The sequence below is a fragment of the Amblyomma americanum genome, chromosome 7, assembly GCF_052857255.1.
Source record: "Amblyomma americanum isolate KBUSLIRL-KWMA chromosome 7, ASM5285725v1, whole genome shotgun sequence".
In the NCBI taxonomy this organism is placed as follows: domain Eukaryota; kingdom Metazoa; phylum Arthropoda; class Arachnida; order Ixodida; family Ixodidae; genus Amblyomma; species Amblyomma americanum.
Window position 1 is genome coordinate 25,282,013 of NC_135503.1, and position 12,274 is coordinate 25,294,286.

General features: G+C 48.4%; 1 protein-coding gene across 1 annotated transcript in view; it reads left to right on the top strand.

Moving 5' to 3' along the window:
• The window catches only part of LOC144098710 (uncharacterized), a 146,498-nt gene that overhangs the window by 67,376 nt on the left and 66,848 nt on the right, over nt 1–12,274 (top strand). The window contains exon 2 of the mRNA XM_077631541.1: nt 1,994–2,028. Within this exon, the coding sequence (XP_077487667.1) occupies nt 1,994–2,028 (35 nt within the window). The remainder of the gene's footprint in view (nt 1–1,993; nt 2,029–12,274) is intronic.

Sequence of the window (12,274 nt, forward strand, 5' to 3'; positions counted from 1 at the left end):
AAGCAGAGCTGGCGAGGAACGGAGCGCTTTGTCGCTTTGTATGCCGCCTCCTCCGCTTTCCAGAGTAAAGAACATTCATTTTTCTCGTCGCCTGGCTGGATAGCGCGAAGCGTGTGGCGAATCGGAGCTGTCCTCTTGTATAACGCTGCACACGCGCCCCCTTCAATAAGCGGGGCCCTCGAGAGAGGTTTGCAAAAGCGCCCACTCTGCGTTGCACAATGAGAGAGCCGCCAAGCCGTCACTGCCGTCACCCTGGCGCCCATCACCGGAGGCTTCCGTCCATCACCGTCGCGGGTATTACGGCATCGCCGGCGTGGCTAATCAACGTCATCTAAGAGTCATCAGTGTCGCTGGAAGCGACGCGCGAGGCTTTTAGAGCGCGACGTCTCCCCTTCGCAGGCCCGTGGCCGTGTTCGAGTGCTTAGTCACCGCCATGGCGGTGGCACACGCCGATGAGGCCGGACCGGTCCTATCTGGCGGGTTGTCAGGGTTTGAAAAAATGTAGCGCGCCCGCTTGGAGGCGAAGTCTTCCGACGCTCTTCCGGTTACCGTGTAGTTTTCGGCTGTCTTAAAATTAAAAATATACAACGCCACCAGCCTGAACAGAGGAATTGATTTTGAAGGAGAATACTCTGACGAAAAGCATGCGCTATAAACACGAATAAGCCTACGTGGGAGATAAAAGCACGTGAGCTGTCCTCTGGAGAACTCCCTTTACGTGTAGGGCATGCTGTCCAAGTCCCGGAGTAGATTTCTATCACTAAATATGCGGAATGCTTTCTATTGGCAACGGACGCATATTCCGACTGCAAAGCGTAGTAACTGGATGCACTTAGCAATGGGAGTAGAGTTTTGAACGTGGCACCGGAGGTCTTGAGGTTGACAAATAGAGGAGGTTGACGCCTCGTAGCAATCTTCGTAACTGCTAGGACTTCGCATGTTTTTAAGAGGGAATTTGTTTACGTTGGGGGGGGGGGGGGGGGGGGGGGGGGGGCAACGGCAAGTATCCCGTATTTTTGTTCATAGAAATCTGGCCCACGGCTTGAGTAGCTTACCCTTTTCCTTAAACGGGGTGCGCCAGAGGACAGCTTATTACTTTTGTACTCCTATATATAGGCTGATTCGCGTTTGCAGTGTAATCATCATAAAGCTCACATTTGACCCTGTTTGGAAAGTATGCCTCTTGTTAACAGTGGCACGTTTGGCTGCTGAATCAGTTTTCGAATTTTCTCATGGATTATACAGATGGTTCCACAGTGTGATATACAGAACGACTCCCCATAGTCGCGACTTCCTTTTTGAAACGATCACAATTTGTCTTTCGCTTGCCGGCTGCTATAGCTTTATTGTCCATTTTGTCATCCTTGCTATTCCATTATAACTGCTGCCACCTGCTACCGACGAATCTGCATGATAAAGAAGAAAGAGTACTGTTTGTGTCGCACCTTTCCAAATGTCTTGTACGTTGTTTACGCTAGAGAAGAATGCTTTTATATTCCGGCACCTCGTAAGTTTTTTGCTTCTGTTACCTGATGGCTATAATGTATTCAATGGCTGATTACTAAACTATGCCAAGAAGACCTCAGAAATCAAGAAGACAGCCGCTTGGGCAACTTCAGCTATGCGCCAAAGTCATAGCGCTGGTTAACTAATGAGGCTAACTCCCATAAGGATAGTTCTTAGCGTGAAGTAAAGGAACCAAATACTTGGATGACACGGTCGGACCACATGACTACATCACGAGATCAGTTTAAGGCTCTCTGTTTTATTTTCGTTTTTGAGCGCATTAGGGAACCGTACAGCCCCTGCACACTTAAGGCAAACGCCCTAGTGGGCGTCTTACACTTATACCCAAACAACTGTGCTTTATGTCTGAAGACACAAGCAACAACAATTGTGCGCGCTTCGCATAGTTATATAGTTGCCGCTGTGAAAATGTGCTAATAATGCTGCTTGCCCCACACTAATTGCCTTCTCCTTCTGTTTCTTGCAGACGTCGAAGCTGGCCGCCACCGTATCCCTGTAGAGGTGAGCACCTGCATTTTCTCAGCCTTCTCGGTGCCAGCTAATTGGTTGGCATGCTATCGATTTATTATATTCTCAATGTGTAAGTGCATCTGCAACACCAAAGAATGATTTTCCATCTTTAGATTGCAGTTTCCGACCTCGCGGTCAAGTTTATTTGTTTATTCGTTTAGTGAATTAGTTCAGGACCAACGCTTCTTCTGGAGTTACAATATTCCTTTATAATTACCGCCAGCTCGCTGCGTATGAAAACGCGAATTTTCTGCCACTGAGCCGTTGCATAGGGACGGAGTGGCTACATTCTATTCTATTCTGCATTCTATTGGGCGACTCGTGCATTTCCTTAAAATGTAGTTTGGTCGTGCGCATGACGAGCTCTGCATATCACACGGCCCGGCTACTCAGCCATCCATTAAACAAACTTCACTGCTCGTAAACGTAGCGCTTTACAGATTTAGGTGCCTCTACAACAATGCACAAAGTTGTCCCTGCGGGCTGCTTGACTGTGCGGGCTGTCGCCCGCTTGAGCTCGTTGTCAGCTGGACCCGCCCTGTTTGAGCAAGCCCAGTTGCAGTGTTGAAACCTGTCACTTTACTCTTGCGGCGGGTCGACGTTACATTACCCGTACACCCTATCGTTAGCAAGACCACGAACCGGCACATTATACAGGAGCTACCACGGACGGGTTATAATACGGGTGCTCAGAAGTTGTATTCGTGCCGACCTCCGTACGCCTTTGCACGCCTTTCTGAAATGGTGCTGCGTAGCTTTAGACACGATAAGTTCCCGCCTTTAGGTTTCTGAACGCTTACGTCGTCTCGTTTGCATAGAAAGAGACTATTAATTTAATATGGGATTGATGTGACCCCGTAAGTCGTAACGTAGGCCCTCTTTCTTTTATACTTTGTACCCCCTCTCCTTAAACCATTGTAGATTTCGGTGTTCAACGAAAGGAAGACTGCAGGATTACTTTACCGACAGGATGGTTTAGTTAATTTATTTTCTATCATTCTGTGTATCAATATTTATGTAAACTCTAGCGCTTGATGTAAAACTGGAGAATGTAACTGACATAGCTGACATTATTTACTCGTATAGATTACATGTAATACACTCATTTGCATATGCACTGTGCGTTGCGGGGAGGCGTAGATGTAATAACTGATCAACGCAAATAAATCCACCTCAGCCAGTTTTCTGTTTATCTTTTCTGCCTTCTGTGGCCAACTGCTTATAATCACGTACTTTAGACGCCCTCGCCATTTGAGGAAGGCAGCATGAATATACGTCTGTGATTCATTGATACGATCACTTCTGGGTTTAAACAGAATACGGTGCGCTTGTTGCGTGGTCTCCGCGCTGACGTCAGTCCGCAAATCGTTCAGGGTCTCGACTGAAAGCCCGTTGCGTTCAGCGGCTTGAAAAGCTGCAATCTTATTCATGAGGATGTGCAAACACGTCACGCGTGCCCGGCCCGCATCCAATTAGCAATTCAACTCGACACTATATACCCCCCATATGCAAATGTTTGCTTTTCGGGTTCGTTGTCCAGCCCACTCGACAGCGTGACGACCCTGCCGCTGCGATGACGTATACTGCGGTCGAAGATACAGCGGAGGAATATAAGTGTACGTATGGGAGGAGTACAGAAATGCATGCTCAAAGCAAAATTTGTTTTATTGAAATTCTTCAACCGTTTATTCGATCATGATTGTGAATTTTTGTATCACAAAGGCGTCAGGGGTCAATGAACGTCATTGCACAAGGTGTTTTTATATTAGCAAGGTGGGGTCAAAAACCCATTTCTCAAGCATTTCACCCTAATGAAGCCGAGCACCAGGCCAGGAGAAAGATTTTACCTGTTGTATCACCGGTGGGTACCCGGCGGCGATGGGGATTGAACCCCGCACTTCGGCATGCGATGCGGCTGATCAAACCACTAGGCCACCGCTGCGGCCTCAATCATTCAATCGATATGTGCGTCATGTAAGATAGTTCTCTTCTATGGTTCTTTCAGGAATAGCGCGGCATGCCTACCACGTCATTGCCAGTGGTGGTTGATACAATGCCAATTATTTGTCCCCCAGATGCTCAACTAACGAAGGCGTATTAGTTATCAATGATTTTTTTTTCACCGCGTTTTTAACGCTATCTAGTACACATATTTCTTCTTGTTTCACCCGAACCACTTGTTTTTACTGTCTTAGTTGTTGTTTTTTACCGGTTAAAAGTAAGATTGCAAGTTACTGCTCCTTCGTCGATGATTTCCGGAACATATTATCTTTTATTTTGTGGAAATCATTTCACTCACATATTTAAACTTGAAATCAAATATGCATATTTCAAACTGGCTGCTGCTCATCGATGTTCCACGTTGCGCACATTATCATTTTCAATAAGGGAGTAATTGCTCATTGGCATCACCTCAACCGCAGCCATACGGCTACTCAGAAACTTCGCAGTTAAAGAAAAATTCGGCTTAGTCCGGGGCGTGATTTTCGTACAGCAAATCAGAAAGCAAATCCGCATTCAGCGGTGTGTCACATTCAGCCGAGCTGAAGACTCAAACTTCTTGACACAATTCACAGAGGTCTAAAATGCGTGAAAAAAAAAAAAAACGTTCCAAGATAGAACGAAAGAAAGAAAAGTGGTGGACACAGTGCAAGCACGTAGCCACGTCGCGGTTTTGCGAAGCACGCGCTTGCAGAGCGACCGCTGTTTAAACAGTCGCCACGCGGCTAGCCAGCCAGTCTCACCAGGGGGCGTGGGACGCGTAGGCAGGAAGAGGCGAGCGGAACTTATAGGCGCTCGATGTCCGACGGCCGGACAATGGTGAACAAGCAGCCGGAATCGGCGCTTCCGGGCCGAAGCGATGCGCTCGGAGGCAGAGAGCTTTACACTTCCGTTTGCCCACCAGTGACGATGAGGGACGAAAAGCGTAACGTGCGTTTCATGCAGCGACCCCCCCTCCCCTGGGGCGACGGTTCGTTACGCTGTTGGCGTTCCTCTCCCGCTTGGAGCACGGCGGCTGCTTGCGAGGTATTCTTAGCGTGCAATGGGCTTTGGCAGACGGCGAAGGGTGAATGCGGGTCAGGTTATGTTACTTCAACGTTTCTCCCGGGTGTGACCCCGTTCTCATTTTTGACGTCTGTGTTCGTTTCAGTACGCGCAACTTCATCTTTGTCTCGCGTATGGAGCTCACATGAGCACTTGCTAGCGGGCATCACTGCTTGATGCCGAAGCTGGAGCTGGTGGGAGAAGACCGGTATTTATACGAGGATCTGAACGCCAGATAAAAAGGTAGCAGTTCGATTGTCCGATTCGTTTGAAAGGTAGTTCAATTGTCAATTACAGTTGAACCTCGTTATAACGAAGCTGCATGGGCCCGGCGAGTACTTCGTTATATCCGTAGCTTCGTTATAGCCCGTGTTGACCGAGCTTTCAAGGAGAATCGTCACTTCTTCGTTATATCCATTATTTCGTTATAAACCATTTCGTTATGATGAGCTTAGACTGTAAGTGACTATCAAGCCTTGCCAGTATGCGATTGCTTTGATGAGCGCAGCGCTTTTGAAGCTCTGGCTAAAATGTCTATAATTCATTAAAGAGCCTCTCATTCTCTATCTCTCAACCTCTGAAACGCGTATAAGACGCGAACAGTAGAGCCGCTGTAACCTGTGATGTGACTAACGCTACTGATACGCTCTTGAGCAATGCATAATGTTAATATATGCGCACAGACTGTGCAACAAATGATCGTGTTATAACAAAGTTTGCATAGAAAAATTGTATTGAAACCAGCGCGACTAAAAGTATGAAGAGAAGACGCAGCAGCCTGAGATGTAGTCCCGCTATTCTCCATACGCCAACTGATCATGACAGTACCAGGAAAACTGGTTGTGAAAGCCGTACTAGTTTAAATCAAAGATACTAGTTCTTATGGGAAATATAACAGCATTTCTTCCAAGATTCTTTATTTCTTTTTACTAACCCACGCATCTCTCATTCCGCTGTCGCTCTTGTACAGTAACACACGTCTGTTGGTTCGAATCCGAATGAGAGATGTCAAACCGACTAGCTCCACCCAAGCTCTACTTAGGTCAGGTAACAGGTAGATCCACATAAAGATTTGTCTTATCGCCCGTATAAATAACGCTCGGCCTTGCAGGCCGCAGATAATCGCTATAGTGCCTGTAGTGTGCTCAATTTTAAGAGGAGACTCGCATCAATTGATCCCCGGTGCAAAGAATTAGGAAAGTGAGACGAGCGATCGAAAGACTTGACATCGTTGGGCACTACACACAAGGAGTTTCCGCAGTAATCAGCTTATCTGAAACCGGCCGGCTTGGATGTATCTCCATAACGTTAACACTGTCGCCAAGACCTCCCCGCGACCGTCCGCCCTATCGTCCTGCGCGGAGCTTCATTTCGTCGTACCAGCCGTAATACCTCGCCATATTCATTTACATTGCTCACCGTATCTGTCTCCATCAGCTATCGGACGAGAAAATTGCGGTCCCACTGCCTCTAACCGATAAGCATGGGAGAGGGAGTGAAAGAGACCAGGCCATACAACTCTTCGTTTCGCGGTCGCCGTGATCGGAAGTCGCTGTTCGTCGTCGATCAGCGGCTCGGAGCGTCGCCCCCGGAGTCCAACAGGGGCGTCGTCTTCGTCTTCGTAGTGTAGGTCCCCCACTAGCTCCCACCGTAGCGCCGATCGTCGCCGTCGGCACCGGCGCAGCTGGCGCGACCTCGTCCGCGTTCCACAAAGGCCCTCAGCTCCCGCCCCCCTCTCCCGTCCGCGTGCACTGCCGCCAGCTTTTTTTTTTTTTTTACTGCGGGAAAGAAAAGTTTCAGAACAACAGCAACATAAAACGCGAGCAAGCAAAAACATCGATAAGCTGGCAGCAAACCACCTCCCCCCGCCGCCGTCGCCTAAGGTATTATAGACGCAGCCGAGGCTGTTGCGGCTGGGACGCCGGCAGCAGCCGGCAGCGCCGGCGTTGTCGTTGCGTTTTCGCGTTTATTGTCTCGACCGCCGCTGCCGCCGCTGCCGCCGCCAGGCCCTGTGCGAGCGTGTGCGATTGGGACACTTCATTAACAAAACTGAGGCAGAGACCGCGTTTCGGGCGCCGTTTCGCGAGCCGGCGTTCGGAGAGCGGCAGATCGGCCGAGCCGATCACCTCCGACGACGCCCGAGATAGCGGCGAGGCATACGCGCCGGGAGACTGTCTCTACGCGGGCCCGTGTGCGTGTGTAATGCCTGCAGGCAAGAAAAAAAGGCCGGCTGTATGCATCGGTGCGAGTGTGTGTGGGGCGGGATTTTTCTCGCGCTGGCTGCTTTTTCAATGCGTGACCTTCCGCGGCAGGGTCTTTTTGTTTTGCCCTGTGCGGCCGCGGCGGTGCAGGCAGGGAACAAAACAAAACAAAAAGAAAACGGAAGGAAGAAGGAGGTTTGATCGTTGTCGGCGGTTTTGTTTGTTCGTTTCTGTTTTTCTATCTTGTTTGAATTGCGAGGACGTATACACCCCACGAGGTGGCGTATCGCTCAGCGAGAAACGGAAGAGGTATACAAAGGGAAAAGTGCTGTTTTTAAGAAATCGTTGTTCACCTGACTTGTTTCATTCTCAATGGCGTGAATAGATTCGAAACTGCAAAACAAGACGACGGCGAGAAATTTCCCGGGTTCAAATACGGTCGCCGTCTCAGGCCGTAGAAGAGGTCGTCTGAGCCAAGAATGCTTGCACAAAAAGGGATATAAAATTAGACATTCACTGTTTCAGCACGTTTCGAAATCTGTTTACAAAAGAGCAATTTTCTACTTATAAACGCCCTGATGTTTACAAAAAATTGCAGAAAGGCTGTCTGTCAGGTTCAACTTGATGGCAATTAACAACGGTCATCATTAGTTACATGCCATGATTATGTGATCTGAAAAGATCGATATTTTCAGATTAGTGGACCGTATTTGGTCCCCCCATCAGAGAGGTGTAGGCACCCAAGACTGTTAACAGAGTTGCTGGCATCAGGGTTACTAAGTATGTGCAGATGGTGTCCATGGTAGTGCGCCCACCGCTTTCGCTCCAAAGTGGGTACCGATACCATATACTCCACGCCCATTTGAAAAATGTTGAATCCCGCAACTGCTTGGCCTTTATACTGAGTGCAGGCACACCGTTATACGTCTACAGCATTGCACTGGTGCAGCGCGGAAAGTTCAGCAGTTTCTGAGCTCAGCTCCGTGTCTGACTGTTCGCCGCTTGTATCTTAGCTCCGACGCTCTGCGAAGATGATTTTATCGCCTACTAAGAAATTAAAAGAAGTGCGCTAAAACCGCACAGAAGCCAAGTAGAAACGTGGTATTGGCAACGCACAGGTGAAGAAAAACCATGTCCTGAACTAAGGATGTCTCGTAATAAGGTCGTCCAAAGAGGAAGAAGTCTAAAAACCGTAAGGATTAGTGACTAGCGTTTGAATGAAAAAAAAAAAAGTGGTTTTCGCGGAATGAAAGGCGCAGTAACTGTCTCAATTTCGTCCAGGAATAATTTACCTCAAAGACTCTCTGTGCCCCCCAATTCTTGGCCAATCCCCCTACGTGGGCATGTGCCATATAGTATGAGGAAAACAACACTTCTCGGCGGACACCTAGGTGAACCGCGCCGTGAGGCAAAGGATAAAGGGGTGAGTGAGAGAAAGGGTACTGTAGTGGAGGGCTCCGGAATAACTTCGACCACCTGAGGATCTCTAGCGCGCACTGACATCGCTCAGCACAAGGTAGCTTTTTGCGTTTCGCCTCCATCGAGACGCGGCTTCCACGGCCGGTTTCGGACCCAAGTACTCCGGCTCGGTAGCCGAGCGTCTTAGCCACTGAGCCACCGCGGCGAACAAGACGGCAACATGTGCGCCCTGAGAGACGGAAGAGATTCTGTACAGAGGGAGTGTTCTGTTACTGACTCCCCGCCGCGGTAGCTCAGTGGTTAGGGCGCTCGACTACTGATCCGGAGTTCCCGGGATCGAACCCGACAGCGGCAGCTGCGTTTTTATGGAGGCAAAACGCCAAGGCGCCCGTGTGCTGTGCAATGTCAGTGCACGTTAAAGATCCCCAGGTGGTCGAAATTATTCCGGAGCCCTCCACTACGGCACCTCATTCTTCCTTTCTTCTTTCACTCCCTCCTTTATACCTTCCCTTACGGCGCGGTTCAGGTGTCCAACGATATATGAGACAGATACTGCGCCATTTCCTTTCCCCCCAAAACCAATTATTATTATTATAGTTACTGACTCACTCTGGGCGGACACCTCTACCACGTCGTGACGGATGTGAGAAAGGGCGTGAAAAGGAAGTAAAATAAAAAAAGGATGTACACATGAAGTCCCCTTACGTAGTAAACTACGAATGGGTTCAACCAACACGCCTGTGCTCATGTGAAAAATCACGAAACGCTTACACTTAGCATTCGACCCCGCAGAAAACATGTCTATTAACTCTATTTGATACCCCCGTTAAAGGTTAAAACGAGGTGAAGTAAGAGAAAATCCCTGCTTTTCTCAGTTGTCGCATAGATAGGCTGAATATTTCGCTTTTCTTTCTTCCTAAGTAATGAGGCACAAAAATTCATGATCGCGCCCTCACTTCGGGTCTAAAGCGTTGAACAGCACACTTCCCGGAATCAGACTGGTGGCGGGACTTGAGAAGTCACTTGGCATCTGTTTTTTTCCCCTTTTGTCAGCCGGATGCTTTTGACCTTGACGACCACCTTCGCTGCAACGACCACTTCGTTATCACTGCGTGTGTAGCTAAGTTGAATAAAGTATAAATGCACACGACCTTGCACATGACCTTTTGACAAGGACAGTAACGACGACGGTTGCATGGTTTAAAATGGCCTGTGGTTTGTCTCCGGAGCAAACAATCTCAAGTGTCTCCTGGTTTATGGTTTATGAGGGTTTAACGTCCCAAACCGACTCAGGCTATGAGGGACGCCGTAGTGAAGGGCTCCGGAAATTTCGACCACCTGGGGTTCTTTTACGTGCACTGACATCGCACAGCACACGGGCCTTCAGAATTTAGCCTCCATCGAAATTCGACCGCCGCGGCCGGGATCGAACCCGCGTCTTTTGGGCCGGCAGCCGAGCGCCATAACCACTCAACCACCGCGGCGGCCCCTAGTGTCTCCTGTGAGTGATCGAAGAAGAGGAGAAAGATGCCCCCGTTGTTTGGCTTACGGGTGGCAGTTTGACCTCTTATGGCGTGCAGTTATTTCCCTGCAAGGGAGACAGGTTTGTCGTGTACATCAAACGCATTCACTGCCAAAGCTGAGCTGAGAAGTCAATGTGCGCTGAAAATTGCTGAATTATCTACGGTGCACTCAGGTAGTGACCAAAGATCCGGAGCATGAGAGTGAAATAACCAGAAGAATAAGAATGGGGTGGGGCACATCTGGCAGGTTTTATCAGATCATGGATGGCAGTTTACCAGTGTCCTTCGAAAGGAATGTATATAACAGCTATGTCTTACCGGTACTCATCTATGGGGAAGAAACGTGGAGGCTAACGAAAAGGGTTCAGCTTAAGTTAAGGACAACGCAGCGAGCGATGGAAAGAAAAAAATGATAGATGTAGGAAGAGGCAGGAAGCGGGCAGATTGGCTGAGGGAACAAAAGCGTGTTAATGACATCCTAGTAGAAATCAAGAGGAAGAAAGAGGCTTGGGCAGGGCATGTAATGCCAGAGAAATAAAGCCGATGCTCGTTAAGGGTAAGGGATGAGAGTTAACACTCATCCGCCGACCTTAATAGTTCAGAAGTTAGTGGGGATAAGGTGGCTGGCACAGGTTTGGAGAGATAGGGGAGAGGCATTTGGTCCCGCAGTGGGCGTAGTAAGGCTCATGACGATGATGACTCGGATCAGGTAATTTCACTTGTTGGTGACATCAGGATGAAAAGCTCCTGGACTTTTTGAAGAAACCTCTGCATGCACTGACATCCTTTCGCTGGATGCATCGCGGACCTATAGAGTTCCGTTGATGCCTTTCGATACTACACCATTGATTTTTGCAGCTGTACAAATTAATCCGGAGCCCACCACTGTGACACTTTTCTCTTTTTCTTCTTTCATTCCCTCCTTCATCCCTTCCCTCAAGGCGCGGTTCGGGTGTCCATCGACAAATGAGAGAGTTATTGCGTCTCTCCTTTGCTCAAAACCAACTTTAATTTTTTTAGCGGGGTTATGTTCTAAGTCTCTTGGTATTTAAAATACAGACCTTAAAACAGTTTGACCATCCTGTGAAAGGTGGTTTTATTAACGACTCTTTTCTCAAGAGTAGCTTTTGCATTACATAAAAATTAACGTTTTTTTCCCAACCCCTTATGACGACCTATCACACCTACAAGTCCCGCAATGTCGTTAACAAATCCACCGGCGCAATATGAGTTAAATTACTTGAAATTGATTTGTGGGGCTGAACTTCCCAAGGCGACTCAGGCTCGTGCACATTAAAGAGCCCCAGATGGTCGAAATTATAGTTAGCCTTCCACCACATCGCCCCTGATAACCTGAGTCGCTTTGGGACGTTAAACCCCATAAACCAATTTAAAGCAACTTCACTAATCACGGCGGGGTTTCTGTGATTGAACTGCACCTCATATCTTTGTGATGTTGAAATAATAATTAAACCTGTTCTCTGTGTTACCGAGTCCTGTGTCTAACTTCCCCACAACTCTGCGTGGACCCTCGAAAGTCTGACGCAACCCTAACCGGGTCGTCACACTTTCCATACGGTTGGCGAGAATGAGCACTTCAGATAGGCATGCCATACTGTGGTAAACAGAATGTGCAGGCAGTTATGACGTCACTGCAAGCTGTCTGTGCATTTATTAGTCATGTGCACAAATAATAAACAACTTCTCGAACCGTGCTATCTATCGGTAGACGCTGAAACAGAACTTGCGGGCAAAACTTTTGACTGCGATTGCGAATTACGAAACTTTATGGGCAGCCGTTTATCTGCTCCTCGAAACATACCTCCGAAGAAAACAGCAGCGAGCTTCCACGCCAAGCTCGAATGAACGTGCGCAAATACGTTCTTGCGGCGTTTGTGATCGTGTCACCTTAATGCCTAACTCACCCACCACGCTGCTATAGCTCCGTCAGCGTTGAACGCGCAAGCTCAATCTGACCCGCTTCAGAGGAGAGGTCCGTGGCTCGGGAACCGTAAATTTTCAGCCTTTATAGAGCGTACGATATCGGTC